We start from the raw sequence: 24934 nt of genomic DNA on the forward strand, positions 1-24934 counted from the left end.
TTAAACTTTATTGGTCGAAGGGTCACCACCTTTCATAAGTATATGCTTTATTGGTGGAAGGGTGATCACATTTCATAAGGATTGAGTCAAAACTTTTCGTTGTTGCCTTTGAGAACAATTTATTATTCCCTAAAAATGATTCCCCTTTGATATCCTCCTCAAATGAAACCTTCTCCCCTTTATATATTCCAATGTGTGGGGCAGTTATCCCTCTTGATCATGTCTGCCTCTTTGCAATGGTCACAACCTTTCACAATTATTACAACCCTTTTTGAAAGAGTCACAGTCCTTCATAATTACAATTATTTCGAAGAGACAACCCTTCATCATTGCTGCTATTTGAATGAGTCACTTCCTTAGTTCCTTTATATTCCTTTCTTCTTGCATTAATTCTTCTTTAATTCCTTCAATAATTCTACGCTTTGAAAGAGTCACAACCTTTCATAATTATTACAACCCTTTTTGAAAGAGTCACAGTCCTCCCTAATTACAATTATTTTGAAGAGACAACCCTTCATCATTTCTGCTATTTGAATGAGTCACTTCTTTAGTTCCTTTACATTCCTTTCTTCTTGCATTAGTTCTTCTTTAATTCCTATGCTCCTCTTTTTCTTCCTTCCTTCTCTCTTTTAAATCAACCGTCTTCCCGTTTATATCTTATTTTGAGGGAGTCCACAACTCTGCATTATGTATTTGACCTTTCATTAACTTAAATAACCTGTAATTGTATTATATAATATAATTATTTATCTATTTATTTATATTTTAATTTTCATTATTATAAGTATTAAATTCTATTTCACAAAGGGGACATTACATTTTGAACTATAATGGATGCTAATAAAGAAATCAAATAGCTAATGGTTTTGAACAGCTTGCGACCTTAGATGTGACAATTTTTTTTGTCTATTTATCTTTTGCCTTTGATCGGTGTGTGTGTTCAGAACTTAAGAGTTGCTTGATCAATTCTCTTTTTCCTACTGGCATTTTTACTTTAACAATATAGCAGCTGTATACTTGTGTTTAGCAATTTTATTTAATAACTGCTTAATATCTCTGGCCGCAGAATCTGATGGATGGAAGGCTTGACAAAGCTCTATTTTTAGCACTTGCGGTGGGCATCGCTGCAGGAACAGCAGCAACAGTTACTTCTATAGGATTTCCATATGCTTGTGGTGCTGCTTTTAATGCTATTCAAGTCAGAAGAAAAAGAGAACAAAGAGAACTAAGACATCGTCTTAAATCTGAAAAGAGCAAAAAGTCACCAGGAAAGCCTAAAGAAAGTCAGATCTATAAAGAGATACTTCAGAGAGCATTGATAGATTGGAAGGATATTGTTGTTTCACTAGATGATTTCCCATATTTTTTATCGTAAGTAGAGGGGTGGTTTCTATCATTTTGGAACTTGCAATGGATTAATTTTTTTGGGCGAGATTTTTCACTTATTTATAGTAATCAGTTGCTGTAATCCTCATGCAAAGTATCTTTTTCTGAGAATTGCCTGTGAGTTTATGATAGGATTCATATTGTCTGTTTTTTAAATTTAATCAACTGTTCTTTTTCCATTGCACAGAAAATGATTCTAGTCATCCCCTCAAGTTTGTATTCTTTGCTATAGAAATAAATTTTTATCACTAAAGCAGGTCAAAAGCTGCAGAAATGAGCACATTGGTTTTATTTTCTGAGGATGGCTTGTGAGTCTATGATAGGATTGATATTGTCTGTATCAAAATTTTAGCTACAGTTGCTTGTTTGTTTTATGATTGTATTCCTTGCAATAAAAAAAGAAAATGATGAAAGTCATCCATTAAGTTGTATTTTTTGCTAGAAAATGAAAATTTTCTCAGCAAAATAGGTCTAAAGCTGCAGGAATGAGCAGTCTTTTTTTTTCTCATTCAAAGTCAATGTAAACTATTTTCGAAATTTAAGGTTTGAGAGTGATGGAGTGTATGATTTTAAGATATTTATTTCTGAAAGACAAGTGATGCATCCTCTTAGGATTTGATCAGCCAAGCTTGCCTTGCTGAGGTCACTCCAATGTCAACATCAGATGTTGTATTGGTCCCTTCTCAGGAAGTTGCCAATTCTGTTATTCTACTCTGTTTCTAGCTGGGTTGCCAACTAAGGAATCTGTTTGCTTTCACTTCTTGATTGATGTTTGTGGTGATGCATCTTTTTTCCATTGCCAATTATAATATTTTCAATAATACTTGTACTGCATATAGGGCCCTCCCTGAACTGAGATAGTTTATGGAATTTATTATCTAAGATAGTTTATGGAATTTATTATCTAAGAAGGTTGTCTTAGAATAATATTGAATTATTAAAGATAAGGCTTACAGTTGTAATCATAGTTAAAAAATTCGGTTTCGGCAATATCTCGGTTGGCCCAATTATTTTGAAAATCTCGGAATCGGCAAAAACTCGGCAAAAAAATCAGCATTTTTATCGAGCATTTGAAAATATATAATTTCTTAAAATATGCTTAAAAATGCACATATACACACCAAAATTGTAGAACATATAATGATTTGAGATATCCACCATATATTAATCAAAGTTATTAATAATTTAGTATTATGGTACATTTAAAATACGGTAAATTTGAATTATAGTATAGTATAGTATATAGTAATTGTTAAATTATATATATAAATAATAAAATAGGTATAGAAGAAATTTTTAAAATTAAAATACAGTCTATTTATGTATTTTTAATTTTTAATTATTTACCAAAATAAAATATATTTTGATTTTACTGTTACAAAATAAATTTAGTTTTAAACAAAAATTATTAATAAAATATATTGAAGTTATAAAAAATAAAATGTATTGAAGATTAATTTTTTTTTCCAAAATACTATTGAACATACTTGGAAAGTGAAAACCTCCAAATCTGCAAGCTACCAAAAAATTCCCCAGTCCAAATCAATGCAGACAAATTTATATTGTGATGCCGTCTGTGATTCATTTCCCATTGTCAAATACCAACTCAAAGGACCCTTTTCATGTTGTCGGATGCCAACTCAAAGTCCAAACACTATTGTCAAATACAGGGAGCAAGTTTCAAATGTAGACAAATGAGAGTCAGGAGGCCAGGTCGCAAATATTTTGATAATATGAAACCTAAAATGGCCTGCGCAATGACTTCTGAACTATATCTGCTTGCGTTTTTCACTTTTACCGCGATATAATCCAAAACAGGTGATCGATTTTTTTCCATATCTCGTTGATGATTTATGGTTTGATATACTTGACCAGGTCTGTGCTTCGCGAAAAATTGCGACATCAGCGATATTTTGCCGAAATTTTAAACTATGGTTGTAAAAAAGACAGCTTATGGCAAGTATGCTTTTTCGATTTTTTATTATGCTTTTTAATGAGTCATGTAATGTTTATCTGTTTATGTGGTTTCCTTTCCTATCTCTGTATTAAGAAGATGAAACTTTTTCTAAATAATCAGCCCACTCTAAAAAATATTGTATTCCATTAATTTTTGCAATATGGTATCAATGAAGGGGATTACGTAGGGAGTTCAATCAGTTGTTGACAGTAATGTTAATTTGCTTGATTTTTTCTTAAATTCACTATGATTTTTGTATTGTGTGCAAGTCACATTGTCTGCCTTGGTTATTTTGATGACAGCTATGGGAGGTTTAAGTTGGATCAATATTTTTGCAAGAAAAAACTGTGACTGCAATCATTGTTCAAAAATGGAAAAAGTGTGGTCTGTTACCTCTAAAGAAGAGGGATATGAACTGCAATTCCTGATGGCTAGTTTTTTTGGAAAATTGTGCAGTTTTTTGGTTGAAAAATGCATCAATATTTTTTTGAAATCCTGTACGTTTTTGACTAAAGACTGCATTGACTATTTCACCTTAGAATTGTAATGATTTGTCATAGGAGTGGGTTGTGATTTCTTTTATCTGAAGCCCTTTTTAACAAAATTGTGGCAGATCTGCAAAATTATGTTGTTTCTTTTAGGTTTTTTTGAGCTCATGGGAAGAAGTTACAGGAACTTGGGGTCACTGTGCATGAATATACCAATGGGTTTTATTTATTTTTCAGATTTTCAAGCCAATTTTTTGCAAACCACCATCTAGGTTTGTGCCTATGTTAAAAAGGAAACAAATTTCAAGATTATGCTTTGGAATTGTGTTATGGTTTAAAATATTCCAGTTTGATTATTTGAGTTTCTATATTTTCAGAAATGGAAATTTCAATGGATAAATATTCTTTATTTTTGATAGGTAATGGGCTGAAGCCTTGATTTTTATTGTTTATTTATTATTATTATTTGTTGAAATTAATTATTATTGTGTTAAGCTCAATTAGACTCGAAACCATGACCTCCAAGATGAAAGGCTTACAATTTACCATTGTGTTGTAGGCTCTTGCCTCCAATGGATAAATATTCTTGTTTCAATTTACACACTTGGAAAAAAAAATCTAGATGCAATTGATGCACAAGAATCTGTGGGGAACAGTTAATGGCAATGAGACACTTCCTACAGATGTCAGTAAAGCACTAGAATGGATGAACACAGATGATAAAGCCAAAGCAATCATTGGTATTGTCCTCTCCAATTTTGAGTTACATCATGTAGATCTTGCAAAATCAGTTGAGTAAATTTGGGAGAATTCGAATACACTAATTGGAGCAGCAATGGTTAATCCAACTTTAAAGCTTCAGCTGTTCAAGTTTAAAATGGTTGACGGAGTCACCATGTCAAGCCCTGCAAACAATCTAATGTGTTTACTTCAACAACTAGCAGTGGTCAATACTTTTGCGGAGGATGCAGATGCTAAAGCTATTCTACTAAACAGTTTGCCTTCAAATTTCAGCAATGTAATCTTCACACTAAGTGAGCTTTCTTCTAAAAGTTTGGATGACATGATTTCAACTGTTCAAGATAAAGGAAAGAGAATTATTGCAGGAGATACAAGATACGATCCTCAACTTGAGGTAGCCTTGTACTCAAATAGTAGAGGAGGATCTAATTAGGGCAAAAGAGGGATAGAATGTTATTATTCTGAAAATAGACAACAAACTTGCAACTGTAGAGTTCGAGCAACTGATGTTCTCAAAGGAAAACTCAAAGGGGCTAGCGTAGTTGTCATTGAAGATTGTCTAGATGTTGAAAATGGCGAAGGAGAAGCTTCGTTTTGTGCATTTAAGTTGAAGTCTAACTCTTTGAAGATAGGTAGAAAGCCAATCTAGATAGCTGAAAATGGATGGTTTCCTAGTTAGCTGGGTGCATGTGATCTTGGGAATCACACTCTTTTGAGGGTTACGAGACAACTTGATGGAGCTCATTGATTTATTGTTGTGTGATGGTTGATGAGATAAGCAATTTGATAGTTTAGGGAGGTGGTAAATTGGGAATTGGGAATTCGGCTCAAGAGCTATACACCTTAATGAAGGTTTGGGGCATCTTGATGGATTTATACTTGGTGTATGGTCTGTTATCAAAGAAAAGCCTTTGAAGAATGGCATATCCATGGTTCAGAGAGTTTTAAATTTTTTATGTTTTGTTTTTAGTTAAGCCTTGGTGAGCATTCATATAGATGTAATAAGTAATCTTAGTGGCAAGTATTTTCTTTCTATTTTTTAGTTCACCTTTTAGTGAGTCATATAATGTATATCCATTTGGATGGTTTCTTCTCAAATCTGTATATAAGGGATGAAACTTTTTGTAATAATCGAGTTATTCTAACAAAATATTGTTTTCTATTAGCTTTTGCAATTGGCTGTTGTACTTTATCTCTATGGTACAATAGAGAAACTCACAAGTTTGTTAAGAAGAAAGGGCACTAAAATGGTCCTCAAGCCATCTCTAGGAAACAACTATAGAAGTGTAAAGGAATGTTGTGTCCTAGACTCAAAAAGCTGCTCATGAGATTGCATTCTTGTGAGGTGTTTTCTACATTGATGATGCTAGTAGATATTTTGGAACTAGTATTAAGGAAGCTGCTTTTGAAATATGTCATGATAGACTAAATTTAGAGTGAACCAATTGATTCGACTAGAATATTAAAACTTGAGTATCAAATCAGAATTGCTAATAAGGCTTGCTTTTCCAAGTCTAGTCAATGATTGACATTATCATGTCTTTATAGTTCGATAGTCCATTTTGGTGATCATGAGTTCTTTTGGACTCAACCATGTAAAAGTTATTCACATCAATGTTTTGGATCACACTCCACAATCCATCATCAAGTTGAAGAGAACAAATGGTAGATTGCAGATCAGTTTTGCTCCCGAAATAAAAGACGTTGAGAAGATGGAACATCGAGTGAGGGACACAAAGAACAAACAATAAATAAAACAAAGAATAAACAATAAATCAAAATAATTCATAGGAGTCAAAAATTGCTTAACAATACTACAATTAACATTTAAAATTAAAAATAATGAAATAAAGTCGGGATGTTATAATATAATAGATCTATGGATAAGTAATATATAACTATAAATATAATGAAAACTATCTCGAATGGAATCTTTTTTAAGTACAGCAAGCCATTAAATTTGATTGGGGCGAAAGTGGCAAGCCACTAATATATTATATTAATAATACCTTGTTCAAGAGTTCATGGAGGAAAGAACCAATGAAGATAACCTCTCTTCCTAGCCAATACAAGAAAATAACGTCGCCAAGAGGATATCCCTAACTTAAGTGAAGACACTAAAGAGATCCGAATGACACGTAAGATGACTATTGCAAAAGGTGGCCTTACAAAAGAGTTCCAAAATTTAGATAAAATAAACTCTCCAACCTAACCCTACTATACTAAACATTAAATCCTAACCTCTAAATGTACATGTAACCAATTTATAATAAAGCAAACCAATAATTAAAATTCTACTTATTAATAAGTAGAATGTGCACAATGGCAGCCATTCATCACGAGAAACCTACCTTTGTCCCAAGGAGTAAAGAGTTCACACGTGTTTTCCACTAATGAATATTATTGGGAAGTTGAATATTGCTTAAAGTGATCTTTTTTGGTGTTTTGGGTAGCCTCCTTAGCTCCTACTAGTTAATATGGTTTGTCTTCATGGGTTGGATTTGCTTGTTTGAACTCCGACTATGGCCCTCGAGGCCTTGCTCTTGTTTGCAGAGTTATGATTTATTTTGTTTCACCCTGCCAATTGGATGGCTTTGGTATATTCATAGCCATGGGACGAAGGGTACTTTATGGTAGTAGTGTCACCTTTGTCTGTCTGTTTGGGAATTGGTGCGTTTGGCTTAGCATTGGGAATACTTTCTATATCGACCACAGTTGGATCTGTAATGTAAATCACATGTAAACTTTATATCATTAATAAAATTTCTTCACATCTCCGGTTGCAGTTTACATATATGTGTATGCATATATGTTCGTATGTATTTATATATAAAGTACAAAATGCATCAAGCATATTAAGAATAATAAATAGGTTATATAATGTATTAATATGTCAAGCATAATAACAATATATAAAGAATATTTTAAAGTAAAAAGTATATTGTATATAAGTATATAACATGCAGTCAATAAAGATTGCAAAATTTGATATAAAATGAAAAGGGAGAAAACAATACAAAATATGGTGTGTAAAGTACACATAATTGTATTGGCATATTTTTCTATTTGATGAGTAACAATTTGCTTTTGACTGGAGCTATGAACTGGCGAGGCCACATATTTGAGGGACCTTTGTTAGTTGAGTTAGCATGGACAACTGTTTGCCCACATGTAATTATTTAGTAAACAATTGTTTTGCTAACTAATTTGTTAGAGTAGGGACAATTATTTGTTAAGTAATTGACTACTTTTAGTAGCAACTAGAAACCAATTTTGTTATTGGTTGTTGGATTGTTTTAATCTCAACTGTCGAGTGAGAATCAATCTCGGCCATTGGTTTCCCAAAAAGGAGGTTAGGGGGCCTTTGGAGAACATAAGTTTGAGAAGCATTTGCAGTGTTAGCAAATGAATTTGCAGTAATAGAAAATGGTCTTGCAGTGTGAGCAAGGGCGCAGTGACAGCATTGGGAATAATAGTGGGAGAATATCAACAAGAGAAATTGAAAGGCTATCGGAGTTCTGTCAGTAAGAGGCAAGGAATTTTGTATCTCTTGATTTGCTGAAGTTTAATATAATTCCAAATTTGTAGAATTGGTTTTCCCTTGGGTGTTTTTCTGGGGACAACTTTTCTGAAAATTTTGTGTTCATTGTGTTGCTTATTTCTTTCAGTATTTAATTGGTGAAGTTGCAGTTGTGCTATTTTTCGATAGTAGCTGTGAATTAATTTTTGGCAGTGAAATAATCGTTTAAGATAGGAGATTAATAATCAGTGACTGCAATAGGAATTTTCACAACCTCATCCCCTAAAACCAACACCCCAAACCCACAAGCACGAAAGCCCAACAGGGAAATTGTGCTTGAGGGGTGCAAGAGATACACACCCAACATGGGTTTGGCACAAGGTTCACGAGCACTCCTAGCCCAATGAGGTTTTGACAACTGGATTGACATGAACATTACTATCTTCATCTGCATCAGCAACTATTTGGCACACGACACTTCCTGGTCAATGATTCCTTTCAAATCTAGTGATCGACGACTCCTTCCAACTTCTGTCCCCAACTTATTGTAGTTAACTCCGAGTGCAATTTGGGTGAGATTCAAGCCATATACTCAGGATGAACAACGATTCCTTTTGACTTACGTTCTCAACATACACCATCTAGATTGAGTGCAATTCCCGTGATTTGAACTTTGAACCTTCCCGTGATTTGAACTTTGAACCTCCCTATCACAAGGTCTCGCAGCAACTCCTGCGTTATGAGCTCATGCTCAATTGTATTGGCATATTGAAGTGAAATCTTTTAACCGACCAAAAGCATTGATGGTCTTTGTAAGGTCTTGCATTGGTTTCTTCACACGATAATATATGCTTTCATTCAACACCTCTAGTGTTGACTTGAGACTCCCTAACTGGAGGCCTCCTTTTGCTTTTTTTTGTTTGGTCTTTGTTGTGATGTGTCTCTCCCTTCTTAGTTGTAATGTTTGTAATATTACTAACAATTGTAAGAAGAGAGGGCCTTTCTAGAACTGATAGAAATATGGAATTTAAGGAGGTCACATTACCTTACCTTAAAGGTACCTTAGAGAAATGTGTACAAAATACTAAGAAAAAAGATGTTAGAATGTAAGTTAAAATAATTTATAGTCCTTTGAAACAAACATACAAGTGTTAATGAACATTGAGAATCTGAACTCAAAAAAGTGTATGTGAAACTCTATGCTTATTTTCTATTGCCTAGATTGATGACTGAAATGATAATCATTAGAAAAAAGGGATGATGAAAGAATCGGCTCAAGCAGAACAAGTTTCAAAAATTCAAACCAATGGAAATCACAGAGATTTGGAAATAGCTTTGAAAATTGGTAAGGGATGGCAGTTGAAAAGTTAGTCCTTATCGCAAGCCATTTTTTTCATGTATTTAGGCAATGTTTGGGATCTTTGGATAATTTAGATATGGGATTAGCTTAATTAGTTATATAACTAACTTTAATAAATAATTTTATTAACTAATGTACTGATTAGTTTATTTGCGACTTCAACAAGACCTTTGTACTTTCTTGTGAACCTTTTCTAACCCATTTGTTGATCATTAAACTATAGGGTGAACATTCAGATTATAAGAACAAATAAGACAACAGAGATTGCTTCAAACCCATGAGTAGGGAGGAAAAGATTAATGAAATTGGCTGAAGAATCTTAAAGAGCTTAAAAACCAAAAGAGAGCTCAAGGCAAAGAAATTGACAGGAAGACAAAGCTGCTCTCATCACGAAGACTGTAGAATCAATTACCAATTAGGAACATCCTGTTTAGCCTTTTTGGCTATTTTCTTTTTCATGCCTAGTGAGGAGGGCATTCATTAGTTCCTTCATCAACTGCATCTCTCCCTTTGGTATAGAGCTTTTCTGCTTCAAATTTGCATTCTTTCTTCCTTTTGGTTGGTAAGTTTGGTTTGGAGATGCCATTTGCAGTTTGGGAAATGTACATCTAAATCCAAATAGTCCAAGCAATCCTCCTCTAGATCGTCCATGAAGGGGAAACATCCCGTGGAATCAAAACCATTTCCAGCCACCTTAGTAAGCTGCAACTAGCCAGGAGGGTCTGCTAAGTCTTGAGAGGGAGGTGGCTCAGAAGAAACACCAATGGGCATAGAATAGGGCTCTTCCAAAGGAGCAGAAACGACAACAGGCCTTTAGGATCAGCTACAGTCCTCTTGAGCAGCCATAAGTTTCCCTTTATTACACCATATAAAATCAGCATCTGTATTACTAGGCTTCTTGACCCATTTTTTTCATTGAATCTCCTTGTAGTGACTGAGCTGTAAGAAGAGCAACCTGTAACCTTGTGGTTAATCCTGTTTCATTGAAAGAACTTTAAGGGGAGACCTTAATAAAGGTATTGGTCCCAAGTGTCTTGAGAAGAATGAATCAAACTGGAATGGTACGCTTGCTTCGATATGTTGATGATGGCACAAACCTTGCTGTATTCACAGTGGGGAGCAACTGAAACCTTAGTTACCAAATTTGTGCCTAGGAGGCCAGACTCGGATTCGGATCCAATCCGGATTCGGATTCATGTCAGGATCCTGCACGAATCTGTCATGAATCGCCAAGGACCGACAGGCCAAACTTGGAATATATATTTATATATATATACACTCATGAATCCTAATGGAAAAAATTTAAAAATCACGAATCCACGAATCCGATTCACATGCCCGAATCGGATTCGTATCCTAAATCGGTAACTAAGACTGAAGCACAGTTTGACTTCACAAAGGATTCAGTCTGCTTAATCACATTCTTAATGAGCTCTGGGACACACATAATCAATGGGAGACTATGCAGTTTGATCCAAATAGGCTCTGAAGTAATCTTAGTAGCAGCAGTCTCAAAGAAGGGAGACCAAGACGTTAAGAAGAGGTCCGACCAGCCATTAAACTAAAGGGCCATTCTGCTTACAAAATATCAATCCTCCATAGAAGTGGAACAGAGCAGGAAGAAAACAAAATCTAGATTTCAATGTCCAGATGGGAAGGTTGCCCCAAGTTTTCTTCAACAAACTGGTCGACCAGTGGCTTTCTTCTGAAGCTTTGACCCTGAAGTGAACTGCTCTCGATTTCAACAAATACATCGTCAATGTTTGAGTCTGAAATATGAAACTTCTGAATTCCCCATCGTGTAGGCATGCAGACTTGTTCGAATTGCATATGGAGAATCAAATTGGACAAAGACGGATCTGATGGTGGCTTAGGGGTTTCCTTGACAACTTATGATTTGCAAAAAATAGTGCAAACATTGTATGATTTTACTGTTTTTTGCAACCCTTGATGAAGAAAGGAATCGGAGATTAAGAATCAGCGGTAATTGGATTTGCTGGAGGAAGGGCTGAACCTCCCTTGATGCCCTAGATAGGTTTGAGACTTGCTGCGGGGATTTAATTTGTGTGGATTTCTTCTTAGTTGGCTTTGATTACCCCTTTTGAGTGCTTCTAGCATCTACCACATCTGCAAGCCTCTATGCAATGAGCTTTCCTTGCATTCCATCATCCGAATGCCTCTACTCACCATCAGCTGCAACACTCGTGCAAAGACCAGATCTTGTGCACAATTTGCTCTAATCCTTATAAAACCCCATTTCTTTAATAATTTTTTCTAATTCTTTTTATGTTCTGTATGTTTGTCTTTTTATTTCTCTTTGATTAGCCAGTTCCCCACCATTCTGAAATTCTGAATATTGCTCGACAATTCCTTGGCTCCAGTACTATTTGTCTAAGTTGCTGAATCAAGAACGGGAATTGGTATGGGTATGTGGGTGCAAAATGCTGGTATGGTAGAATTTTTTTTGGGGGTTGAGTATGTTTTCAGTACACACACACACACACACACACATATGTATGTATGGATATGCAGCCAAAACATGGAATTAAGTTTTGTATGGGTATGCAGCTAAAATATAGAATTAAGTTTAGAATGTTATAAGCATATAAGCAAAGCCATTACAAATTTCAAATTTTGGAACATATTCTACATCGAATTCAGGTTTCAATATCAAAAGGATCAAGCTAAAATCTCATGATAAATAAGTTCAGAGAATTCTATTCAGCAGTGCAGATCTTAGAAATATCTAAAAAATCAAATTAGTATAACAAATATTTCAGCATTCAAAAACACAAATCCCAGATATGTACCCACAGGAGATTCATTTCAGAATCCAATTCTGGTACTTATCATACCTGGAGTCGCCTGAAAAGTTCCACGGTTCAGAAGCTTGGCTATTTGTTGATGTGTTTCCAGTAGGGAGACCTCAAAAGCTGGACATATATCTGATAATGCAGAATTTTCTAGATCACTCTTCTCATACAATATTTCTCTCATCTTTAATTCATGCATATATGTATCATAACATGTGGAACAGTGCAGGTGTAGCTTTTGGTGTTCATCCTTAGTTGATAAAATTCACACTCATGTTAGATCGTAGTGTGTACAATGTTCTGGAATTTGTTTCTCCCTTTGTTGGGCTCTTCTATGCTCATTTGAGTGGATTTGTGTATGTCGTGTCCCTTTTTATCTACTTTGGTCACTTGTGAACATTGATATGTTGAGTTTCTTCTTGCTTTTGCTCTTTTTTGATGATCTAGTACAGTCTCTCATTTTAGTAAATATTTTAATGTCCCCTACTATGCTTAGGCTTGTTATAACCAGAATTAAGCCCTATTTAATATTCTTGTGGCCTAAACTGAATGGACTAAGTTGCATTGAATCAAATCTATGCTATTCCTTCATTTAATGTAAGGAAAGTTATACATACATCGAACATATTAAGCAATTTTAGTATTTTTGATCCTTAATGTCCAGACTCCATACTACCCTTATTACCATTTGAGTCCGAGAAGAAGAGGATTAGGACATAGCCAAGTTGCTTAGATACCAATCACAATAGGTTTCCTCAGGGGTTACAGATCCAAGCCCTTATCCTGTCTTGGGAATATGCCCTTAAGGTTCAAAGGGATGCACATCACTACCCTATCTTGGGAATCAACCTTTTGGCTGAATTTAGACAGGCCTCTCCTTGGGAACACTTCACTCCCTTCCTCTTCAGGTACTAAATAATAATGAATTTGAACATGGACATGTATGATTAATATCTTAGGTATCACCACTATATATTTCATTATTATCTTACACACACACACACATGTATAAATAATTTAATATTAATATATATTGTTTATACATTAATGATCTTACTATGTGTATGTAAATATACATACGTGAGTACAAAACATATGTATATAATATTCTGATTGCTATTATAGGTATATCTGCAATATGTAATATAAGTAATTCTTATTTACTATTATATATATAGTCTTACTTTCCTCTGTGATGATTATCGTCCCCACTAAATATAACCCCATTCCATTTGTATGATCTCCTCTCTACCATTTTCCTTATAATCTCAGATATATAATATAGACTTATACCTTCTATCTGTATAATATATATGCATATACTAGATCATTCTTTATTTTTTGATAGACAATGGGCCGAAGCCTAGATTAAATATTATTATTTGTTGAAATTAATTATTATTATGTGCTAAGCTTGGGTAGACTCCAACCCAAGACATCCCACATGAGAGGCTCACAAGTTATTGTTGTGTTGTAGGCTCTTTGCCTATATATTAGATCATTCTTATTATTTGTACAACTCTGATTGTTATTATTAATAAATCTACATATAATACATATAGATATAAATATTGTGTCATATCAGTGATATGACACAATATTTATATCTATATGTATTATATGTAGATTTGATATGACACAATATTTATATCTATATGTATTATATGTAGATTTGTTAATAATAACAATCAGAGTTGTACCTATATAATAAGATATAAGTAGTCCTGTTGTAACACAATATTTATATCTATATCTATTATATATAGATTTGTTAATAGTAATAATCATAATTATACATATATAATAAGAATGATCTAATATATAGGCAAAGAGGCTACAACATAATGATAACTTGTGAGCCTTTCATGTGGGATGTCTTGGGTTTGAGTCTACCCAAGCTTAACACATAATAATAATTAGCTTTTACAAATAATAATAATTTATAAAACAGCCATAGACTATAACTTAATATAATGGACTCTTGTTAAGTACTTATACTCGCTTATCTTTTCTTTCATGAATAAATAGTAATTTCTGATCCTTCGGATCATATTGATTGTATATTGACCTCTTCCTTCATACCAGCATATTTCCCCTTCACACACACTTTATAACTAACTTATACATATCCTCATGATTATCAGAAGGACATATCCTTATGAAAGACATCTCTTTAAAAGCACGTATTTTACCACACTCCTCTTTAATCAAAGTATCCCTAATGGCACCTCTTCATATGATAATAATGAATCAATGTTTGCTATGAATTCCTTATTCTTAATCTGGAAATCAGTATGGTATACATTTATAAGCTATAACACAGCTGTAGACTATAACTTAATATAGTGAATTCTTTCTTGTGGAGTACATATATTGTCCCGTCTTTTCTTTCATGAATAAATAGTAATTTGTGATCCTTCACCAGTAATATTGGTTGAATATTGACCTCTTCCTCCATACCAGCCCATTCCCCCTTCACACACACTTTATAAGCGACTTATGTCTTCATGATTATCGGAAGGATATATCCTAATGAAAAACATCTCTTTAGAAACATGTGTCTTTTAGCAGATACCTCTTCAAATCAAAGTATTCCTAATCACACCCTTTCGTATGAAAATAATCAATCAATGTTTGCTATAATTAATCGGTTGCTGTGTTATATTAGTCAGTCATTTTATTAATGAACAATAAAAATATATTTAATAATTTTAATTTAAACGATGTTAGCTGGGGATAAATAGATTAAACCATTTTAATTAATCATGGATCATGGAATAATTTTATTTTCATTTATTGATTTCGTATAATTTATTTAATGATTATTTATTATTATTTCATCAAATTGCATTTAAAAGGGGGAGATGACAAATATCATGATTAGTTCATGTAGGATTTAGATGATGGTCAAAATACCAAGTGCCAAGGGGACATGTAAATTTGTTTGATGTGTTGAAGAGAAATTATGAGTAGCTTTTTGATCAATGTCTATGATTGTCAAAAACATGGTCTAAAATGATGACTGTCAAACTTGAATTGAATTATACTATTACTTGAGCATTTTGTGTACACTACCAATGTCTATGATTGACAAAAACATTGTCTAAAACGATGATCTTCAAACTTGAATTTAATTATACTATTACTTGAGCATTTCATTCTATTCTACTATGTTATATGGTCCCTTTTGGTGGGCAGATAAATCTGTTTATTATAGCTTTGACGTAACTTATCCATTTTGGTCAATTTCTTACTTTACAGAAACAAATTTAGATATAGTGATGTTAAAAACTTGATAATTTGAGTAGGAATCATGTTCTTGATTCCCTTAATCGTTTTTCATACAAATTGTTTATAATAAAAAAAGTTTATATCTAAACATTAGCTGTGGGATACAGGGATAGTACTAAGACTGCACTTCTGGATTCTGTATATACATTTCTGAAGAGGCCAGAATACATTAAGTATGTATCAAATTTGGCGAGTGTGAGTCCTCGAATTCTTGTGACTGGACCACCAGGTGAGTATCTTTTCTGCACTGTCTACATCTTCCTCATAGAACTTTTGATTTGCCTCCAAAACTGAAATTATTTGCAGATTAGCTGACATTGCTAGTTAGAATTGAAGTTGCATGATACATTGGACCAAAAGTTGCAATATTGAGCCTCTATTTGTTATATAATCTTACTTGGACTTTGCTAAACAGTCATAATTTAATGTGATTAATAATAACTTGGGATACTCTACTACATAATCCATCAACACAAATCTTTTCAATGTGCTTTGATTGACCAAGTTGGGTTCATTATTTGAAAAACAGAAAATATTACCTCAATGTCTTATGTATGATGTTAAGTGTATGCGAAATAAAGTTGAAGCAGAAAACACTAGTTGACCTGAGAAACCAAAATAAAGACAGAATCTTAGGAAAGTGAAAGATTTCCTTTTGCTACTATCTCATGGTGCAACCTTTCTCAGACAACACTAGTTGACCTGAGAAACCAAAATAAGGACAGAATCTTAGAAAAGTGAAAGATTTTCTTTTGATACTATCTCATGGTGCAAACTTTCTTTTCCCAAAATTTCCTCTCCTCTTTCACTAGTTGTCATGTATTTTGAAACTCATCTCACAATTATGGCACACACAACTCGTGATGACCTGGGGCCGTGAACCCTTTACCTGCCATTTTGAATGCAGTCACAAACTATTCTCTTTTCGGAGTAGAAGCAACATTGAATGGAATATTATTGTAGTCCCAAAAATATTGTACATGCCAACTTTGCTTCATGTTGTAGTCTTCTATTCCATGTAGTACCTTGCAATGAAGGTTGTGGACGCAGAGTGTTTCAGGGAACAAAGCATTAGAAATATGTTTGCCCACACTCCTTGATCCTCATATTTGTGGCCTAATGGAAGAAGTTCCTACAATATTTTACAGTGACCTTGTACTTGTAGAACTGAAATATAGGATTGAAGTCGCCATGCACACTTTTTGTTTGTTTTTCTTTGGTCACATGCAGCAAGGATTGAAGTCGCCATGCACACTTTTTGTCTGTTTTTCTTTGGTCACATGCAGCAAGGATTGCTTTTGCATCCTGCTGAACCTCTTGAGTAGCTTTTTCAAATTGCATAACATCTTGTAACAGATCAGTACATGGTGATATTTGAGTCAACTTATGCAACTGTTCATAGGCTTAATGCAATGCTTTTGAATAATCTTTCCTCAAATTGTACATGGTGTATCATGTTTCCAGCAGGGACACCTTGGTTTGTCACCAGTTCTAGTTGCTGAAGTCTTGTTTTTAAAGAAAATAGGAATAAGACCAAGCAAAAGCTACTAAGTAGCAACTTAGCATTGCTGCAACCTAAGGTTAAACTTTAAAAATAAATGCACTAAGGTAACATCTAACAGCTATCCAATGTATTTTTTTAATACTGTGTAGCAAGAAGAGTGTTGCGGATCAGACAATTGAGTGATTTTCAATGGAAAAAATGTAATATGATTTTTGAGAGATGTAATAAATGGTACTTAATGTGCAATGCATATAAATGTGATTTTCATTCTACTATAATATTTATATGGTTCATCTCCATATAACAAATGTCTGGTAACAATCACCTGGAGTCATGAATCATGAAAAGATTTTTTTTGCTTGATTTGTAATTTCTGCTTAAAATATAAGAAAATAACAGACCAACATTGTGCTGGCTTCAAGGGTTAATTTCAATTAATGATAAAATATTTAACTAGAGTCTTGACTTACTTGATTAATCCAATTATCGATTTAAATTCACACATTGTGTAAGCCCATTCAGTGCATGGAAAAAATTGTTTTGACAAAACATCCTAGTGTCTGAAAAGGCCAGTGGTAATGGAAGAATCAATTCAGATAATCATCATTCACGAAAGCAGAAAACAAGGAGGAAGGAAATGGATAATGAGGAACTCAATTAGATTAAACATTCGAGTTGAAAGGTGTCACTACATCTCCGTTTTGAATTTTTTATTAAGTGATTATGGACATGGAGGACATGCCAAAGATGGTATCATAGGAAATCGTTGGAAGGAAAATGTCTGGTCTTCAAGAATGCTAATACTAGTGCACACAATTTTTTTCTTTTGTAGTATTACAATTTCAATTATCTTCCTTGGAAATATTTAGACATCAATAAGTTCAAGTATACAGTTATGAATTTTGGATGAGTGCATTGTACTTGTGCTCATCTTAATACATATTGATTATATCACATCGATCCACAATAATGAGTGTGACCATGATGGATTTATAACATTTTCACATGTAGTTTGGGTTGCTTTTTATTTTGAGAATATCACATTGAATAGGATGCACATTGATATTTTAACAGACGAACCCATAAGTTTTGCTAACTGACAGTGCAGTTGCAACAAACCTATAGTTTTAGATTTGAAAATGAACTACAAAATTTCACTTTCTTGTTGCTTCCATGCTCACCCATATTCTTGAATAAAACAAATGAAATGAATGGAGGCAAAGGTGTGGAAAATGCTTCCTCGTACTAATTTGAGCTCTTTCATCAAGAATATTCAGTTAACAACCCACAATCTGGATTAATTTTAGTAGCCAAATGGTATACCTGCAAAACATAAAATGCATAATGCTCTCCAAGACAACCTTAAATGGAGAAATAAAGCAAAGAACAAAGCTTGTAGATGAAGACAAAAGAGGGGTCATCCAAAACCACTTGGTGCATTTTACATCCACTAGTAATCATGCAAATGACACATGCACATCATCCTTTGACTCCTCATTCAAATATCTAGAGTTCAAGTGCAAAATTTTGCTTTATTTAGGTATGACAAATGCTCTTACTCATATTACAACTGTAATGAAAGCATACATAACTGACAACACTTACATTTGTAAGAGAATCCATAATAACTAATAAGCAACAACTGAGTTTCTTACTACTCGTCATTACACAACTTGGACACTCATCTCCATGCAAAGGTGGCTCTTGATGCTTGTTCATTCTATCATAGAATTTGACATAAATTGTCATAGATTCTGTCATCATTATATTATTACATTACATGTACCACCTGCTTATCAATTTTCTAAAGTCCTTTGTGGATTGCCGACTTCCTCTGTGAGGATAAAAACTCCATGTCACCTTTTGAGTAGGTGATAAGTCAACATGCAACTCCTACAAGATGACAAAATAGCATGTTCAAACAAAATTACTTAGGAGGCTTGTAAAATTAAATCAAATATCTAATAAATAAACCATTTACCAATTGTAGGACTAGCAAAGGTTGAGACATCTTAATCCCGATATGAAAACCTGAAAAGAAGATCATGTTTTGTATTTACGAGTTTGTAAAGTGATTTAGGGTTTGAATTCTTCAATTTTGTGAGTTTTAAGGAAAAATCCACCTTGAATATTGTAAATAATTAGGGCCAAGTAATATGGCGAGTGACTTGCTGAGGGTTTTTTAAAGTGTGTGTACTCACCTAGTTTTTCAACATTGATTAGGATTAATGTGCCATCTGCCTTGTTCCAACATCCTTGGAACATGTTCCTAGGCACATACACTGAATTGTGTTCCAACATCCTTGGAACATGTTCCTAGGCACATACACTGAATTGGGAAATAACTTATGATATTCTCTTCTCACTATTGATTGTAATAGTAATGGTGACTTTGTGTACATAAATATTCAACTGATTTTTATCCCAAATATGTACGCTTAGAATGGGATGGTAAAAAAACAATCGAACATGGCAGTCAGGTCAGTCTCTTGCAACTTTTTATGGATGGTTGATGAATATTGCTCATCAGATACTGTCATGGATGGATGCTCTGTTCATTTATTTCTTCGTACAGAAATCGACGAGTTGCAATGTATTTTTTTGTGGATGAGTTGGGGGTCAGGCCTCCAAAGGCATTGTGGTTAGTTACAAAGTGAATAAGCTTTCAAAGTTTGGCTACTAATTTAGAGTTTGCAGGCATATTCGTTGGATGTCTTGTGTATGCACATTAAATAGTACAAAACACTAAATTACATCATGAAGATTGTTTGGTTATTAGGGTAGGAAAACAAATTGTAACATGGATTCCATACCTCTGTGTGAAACCAAGATGAGGACAACCCTGTTGGAAAATTAAGCATCAAGGCTTGATATGCCACTGGAGCATTGGCTTGAAAATGTATACTGTTTAGTTACAAATAGTGCAGAAGCTTGCAAAACATGACTGCTAATTTAAAATTCTGCAGGCCTATTCTATGGATGCCATTTTTGTGTTTGTGCAGTAAATAGCACAATACACTAAGTTACATTGTAACAGGATATTGTAGTCACACTGATGTGTCTCTGCATCACCATACTTAGCTATTTGCAGTTTATTTCCACGGAAGTACTTTTAGTGGAAGGGATGCTTGAAGTGTACAAGACATTACCTATCAATATTTGGTGGCATTGATGATTGAAGATATCTATGTTGAAGAATGATTGACCAGCAAGTTGCAGGTACTTAAAATCATTCTTAGGTCCCATAGTGTAGGTCATCAGGCGTAGAAGTTTGTCTTAGTAGAATTTTGTTAAAATTTGTTAGTGTGTTGGAATGCTTGCATTGTTAGGAGGAGCCCACTTTAGTGTTTCTCTATGCAGAAGAAAAAACCATCTTTTAACAAAGGTGGGATCAGCTGAACAGATAATCTTTTTTGGTTTCTCATGGGGATAATCTATTATAGTGTATAATAGGCCTAGAAGAGTCTTCATATGAATGATATTAGCCAAATGATGTGTTTAAAGATGCTTTTAGAAAGTGATCATTTTGAATGAGGACAGATGATTTGACAATTTTCATTCATCTCCAGTGCCAATTTAATGCAAAATAAGCAAGGTCAGTATGGCATACTATAGGTCAGGACAATCTGATTGGGTGACAGTGGATGGGGCTCTAGACTTCTGTCGACTTGATAATGATTTTCTTGTCATCCCAAATTGTTTGTTGCATAGAATCTGAGAACTTTTTTAGTCCAACTAACTTGAGTTATGGTATAAAGAGGAATCTCGTTGCATGGACTAATAACAAGAACACACTAAGTGTGCCTTGCTAGTTACTTGGTCCATGGTTGGTTTGTTTGCATGGTTTACTTAATGAAGAGGGCTAGACTCAAACTGCATAGCTCGGAATCACATGTTGCAACGTGTTTGATTTATTTGTGACCTTGTAATTTTTGTAGGCTATGCTTACCAATTAACAGCCCTGCTCAATTATTAGAAACCAATGTTTGTCTTTGGCCCAAACTATCTTGCTCTTTACATGAGATTTTTTTTGAAGGTTTTGGGCTTTAGCACATAGATTCTTTATTGTCTGTGATTGATAGTTGTTTTTAAACATATGAAAAAGACTGGCACTTGTTTTCAGGTTCTGAAATCTATCAGGAGACTCTGGTGAAAGGTTTGGCACGTAGTTTGCAGGTCAACATTCTAGTGCTTGATTGCACAGATATCCTACTGGAGGTACTCTTCATTCCTTTTTGTTTGATGTGATTAATTTTTATATCGACTTTGGGAATCACTTCCATAATGATTGGGCATTATGTACCTACACGGAGTGTGCTGTTCTTAGCATTATTATGACAGAAAAACTCACTGGACTTTTCAATTTGGTTGCTAATTCAGGCAAGAGAATTGCAACCCAGCAATCTGCAGAAAACAACAAATCAAATTACAGAAGCGCCTTTAGTATCAAGTAAAACAAATGGAGATGTTAATTCGAAGGTAAATATTTTATTAATAATTGAATGCTAATTGTAGGTTGTTCTGGTAAATTCATTTCGTATTTTGTCTTGTTTTCACACTCTAGATAAAATATTGCAGTCCAAGATGTAGCGGGCATCCACATATGTCCTTGCTTTTGCTGTGGGTACAGACATTTTTTTGTCTTATTTTGAGTATTGTTTTTGTTATCTTTGTTTTGTTTTATAGTTTGGCTGACATGTGTAGTCATATTTTTAGGGGAGACCTAAGTGGTCCCTTCTATGTTTTCTTGTTTAATTTGTTACTGTAGTGAGTATGCTAGTTTTCATTAACCGACCAAGTTGCAGTCTGCCTTGTGAGTGTTAGAGAGGCAATTGGTAAAATATTGGATGGATTAATAAATGAGTAAGATGTTGGAATATAGTTTATGAAGACAACGTTATTAGAAACATTCTAATAATGGAAGAATAAAAGAATATTAAAAACATTTTGATATTTACAAGATACACAATATTGACCGTTAAAAGAAATAATAAATAAGATATTCAGAGATATTGTTCTAATACCCCTTAACGGTCAAAATGTGAACTACACCAAGGAACCCCCTGAACTTGACAAATTTATTTGGAAGGAGTGACTTGTTGAGAATTTCTGCAGTTTGGTCTGCTTTAGGAATATACTACAAATCTGTGGATCCATCTTCAACCAGCTGTTGAATGAATGAATCGCTAGTAAATGTTAATATGCTTGGCTCGCTCATGGAGGACTGGATTTTTGGCAAGTTTGAGCACCCCTTGATTGTCACAGAAGAGGGGTGATGGGCCTGCCTCAGACATATGGATGTCAGAAAGCATTCTTCGAAGCCAAACTAACACACAACTTGTGTTGACCTGTTCCCTGATATTTAGTTTCAGTTGAGGAAAGAGAGAGTGTCCGCTGCTTCTTACTAGTCCAAGTAATGGCACCTGCGCCCAAACTGAAAACACACCTAGACCTAGATATTTTGTCATCAACAGAGCCTCCCAAATCAGAGCCTGTGTAACTGATGAGTCAAGGATCTTTGGTTCGTCCATATAGGATACCAAAGAATGGTAACATAGGATGCACTTTGTTGCAGGTGCAGCCCAATGATTTGAAGTAGGAGCTGTCACAAAGTGAGATGTGTAACTCATTGCAAAGCAGGTCTAGTGGTGGTGAGATAGATTAAACTGCCCACTAGTTGCCTGAATGCAGATTCATTCACAAAAGGAGAACCAGATTTGACTGACAACTTTAGACAACTCCATAGGTGTAGATGTAGGTTTTGCAGTCTTGCGTTCTGAATTTGTCAAGTAGATAAGATAAGATAATAGTATTAATGTCCAACGAAAGACCATCAAAGGTCTATGGGACTGGAAGGTTACAACCAGGAAGCTGAAAACAGCAGGAAGCTCGTGCATACTTTGATTGAGAGACAAAGATGCCATGTGACTATTGCCAAACCTTTATACCTAGGCAGTAGTGTAGAAGCCCAAGGTTGGTCATGTCAAAAGATTGACATAAATTCTTTTTCATTTCTTGAATCAAAGATGCTGAATTGCAAATGATGGTCAAACCATCAATATAAATAACTAGAATGATGATAGTAGTCTTGACATCTAGATTTGTGTCAGGACTTCTTGGAAACCCTGATCTGTGAGGTACTTATCAATTTTCATGTATTATACCTGAGGAGCTTGTTTGATGCTACAGATTACTTTCGCCAGTTTGAGTCTATAGTGTTATTAATTGACAACCTTGAATCCAGTAGGTTAAGTCTTGTATGTTTTTTCCTGAATCTAACCATTCAGGAAGTCATTCTGTATGGCCATTTGATAGACCTTCCAAACACACTGAGCTGCCATGGCGAAGACTATTATGATGGTTCTCATTGATGAGCTTTGTACTTACCTAAAGTACCAGCAGCCTTGTATTTCACTTTGTAGACTGATTTGCATCTGATGGGTTTCTTTCTAGAAGGAAGAACTGACAAAGCCCTTTCCGACTATCAATATTTTGATTCCATCTATTCCTAGCATTGTGTAGGGTCTTCTTTTTCTCTACTGATGAACCTAATGATACCAACGTCTTGCAAAACGTCATCATATGGGAGCACCTTGGTATTCAAGGCAAATGCCTTCCTTTTCCCTCTATGTACCTCCTTGGGGTTACGTAATGCAATAATAGCATGCACATGATGGTCTGACAGAGTGTAATGAGTCAACCAGACTTCTATTTCATTGGCTTCTTTTTATATTGAAACATATCTTTGTTAACATAAAATCTATTAAATTTATCAGATTTCCACAATCCATTTTTGAAATGCAAGATTTGTTTGTGGATTCGATTGTGTATGTGATTGTGATTGTGTATATATTTTACCATTCTATTCTTGCATTCTCTCATCCTGATGATGGATCACAGAGTGTGATCCAAAACGTTGATGCTAAAAATAAAATACATAATCAAATCCATAAACAAATCTTGCATAACATAAAATCTGTCAAGTCTACTATAGATCCTCTTGGATCTTTGTTGAAAATTGCACCATGTATACCACAAAATTTTGATCTCATCTTTCTTGACAGCTATAGGATCAAACAACCTCAATTTGTTAACCATTCTATTCTAAAAATCTCTCTCTATCACCTTTTCATTCATATCTTGATCCTCCAGCTTTGCACAATTTTCTATCATGTTGAAATCACCACCAAGGATCCAAGGCAACTCTTCCAACCAAGTCATCCACTTCTAAAGCTCAATTTTCTCCCAATAATGATTGGAAGTGTACACATAACATATGCTCATTGCCTTGTTATTCATCCATAAAATGATCCATATCACTCTGTTATAGGGCAAGCAACTCCACCTGACTACTTGTTGACTCCTTTTTGTAACTAAATGAAATGGCCACACCACCCTTACCCTTATAGTGGTTAGTCTTAAAGTATACCACAGCCCGCCATATACATCTCAAGTTGATTTCAAGTGAAAATTGGACAACCGTCATTTCTTATGAAAGAAAACATCAATATTCTTCAAGAGATCTCAAGAACTTTTTAACAACATATTTTTTGTTAGGGGATTCCTACCCTTGGATATTCCAAGAAATGCAGTTTAGATCCATAAGCATGGTTTAGGATTCAATATCCATTGGGCTTTGGAAGGACTGATAAAACTTATGGAGTTGCCATCTAGATCCTCTTGTAGTTGCCTTGGATGCAATTGATCCATTGGGTCCATCTCTTTTTTCCTTTTGGAAGAATACATGCCTTGACCCTGTTGAGGAAGTGCTATCTTTCCCAAACCTCTTCTTTCTTTTAGGGCCAAACTTGTTATTGGATTTTAGTGGCTCCCTTTCCTGATAGCCTTAAGAGGCCCTCAAACAAGGCAGGTCT

At 34.4% G+C, this 24934-nt stretch overlaps 1 protein-coding gene across 3 annotated transcripts in view; it reads left to right on the forward strand.

The window, feature by feature from the left end:
* LOC149539416 (uncharacterized) overlaps positions 1–24934 on the forward strand; it is a 137818-nt gene that overhangs the window by 16873 nt on the left and 96011 nt on the right. For all 3 annotated transcript variants that reach the window (XR_016356229.1, XM_089800657.1, XM_089800658.1), the window contains 4 exons: positions 1067–1371; positions 15664–15785; positions 21184–21278; positions 21441–21539. Coding sequence is in view for 2 of the 3 variants with exons in the window: in XM_089800657.1 (XP_089656783.1) it covers positions 1073–1371; positions 15664–15785; positions 21184–21278; positions 21441–21539 (615 nt within the window). In the remaining variant the exon portion in view is untranslated. The remainder of the gene's footprint in view (positions 1–1066; positions 1372–15663; positions 15786–21183; positions 21279–21440; positions 21540–24934) is intronic.

The sequence above is a fragment of the Cupressus sempervirens genome, chromosome 9, assembly GCF_028749045.1.
Source record: "Cupressus sempervirens isolate cs-2001-9-10 chromosome 9, ASM2874904v1, whole genome shotgun sequence".
Lineage (NCBI taxonomy): Eukaryota > Viridiplantae > Streptophyta > Pinopsida > Cupressales > Cupressaceae > Cupressus > Cupressus sempervirens.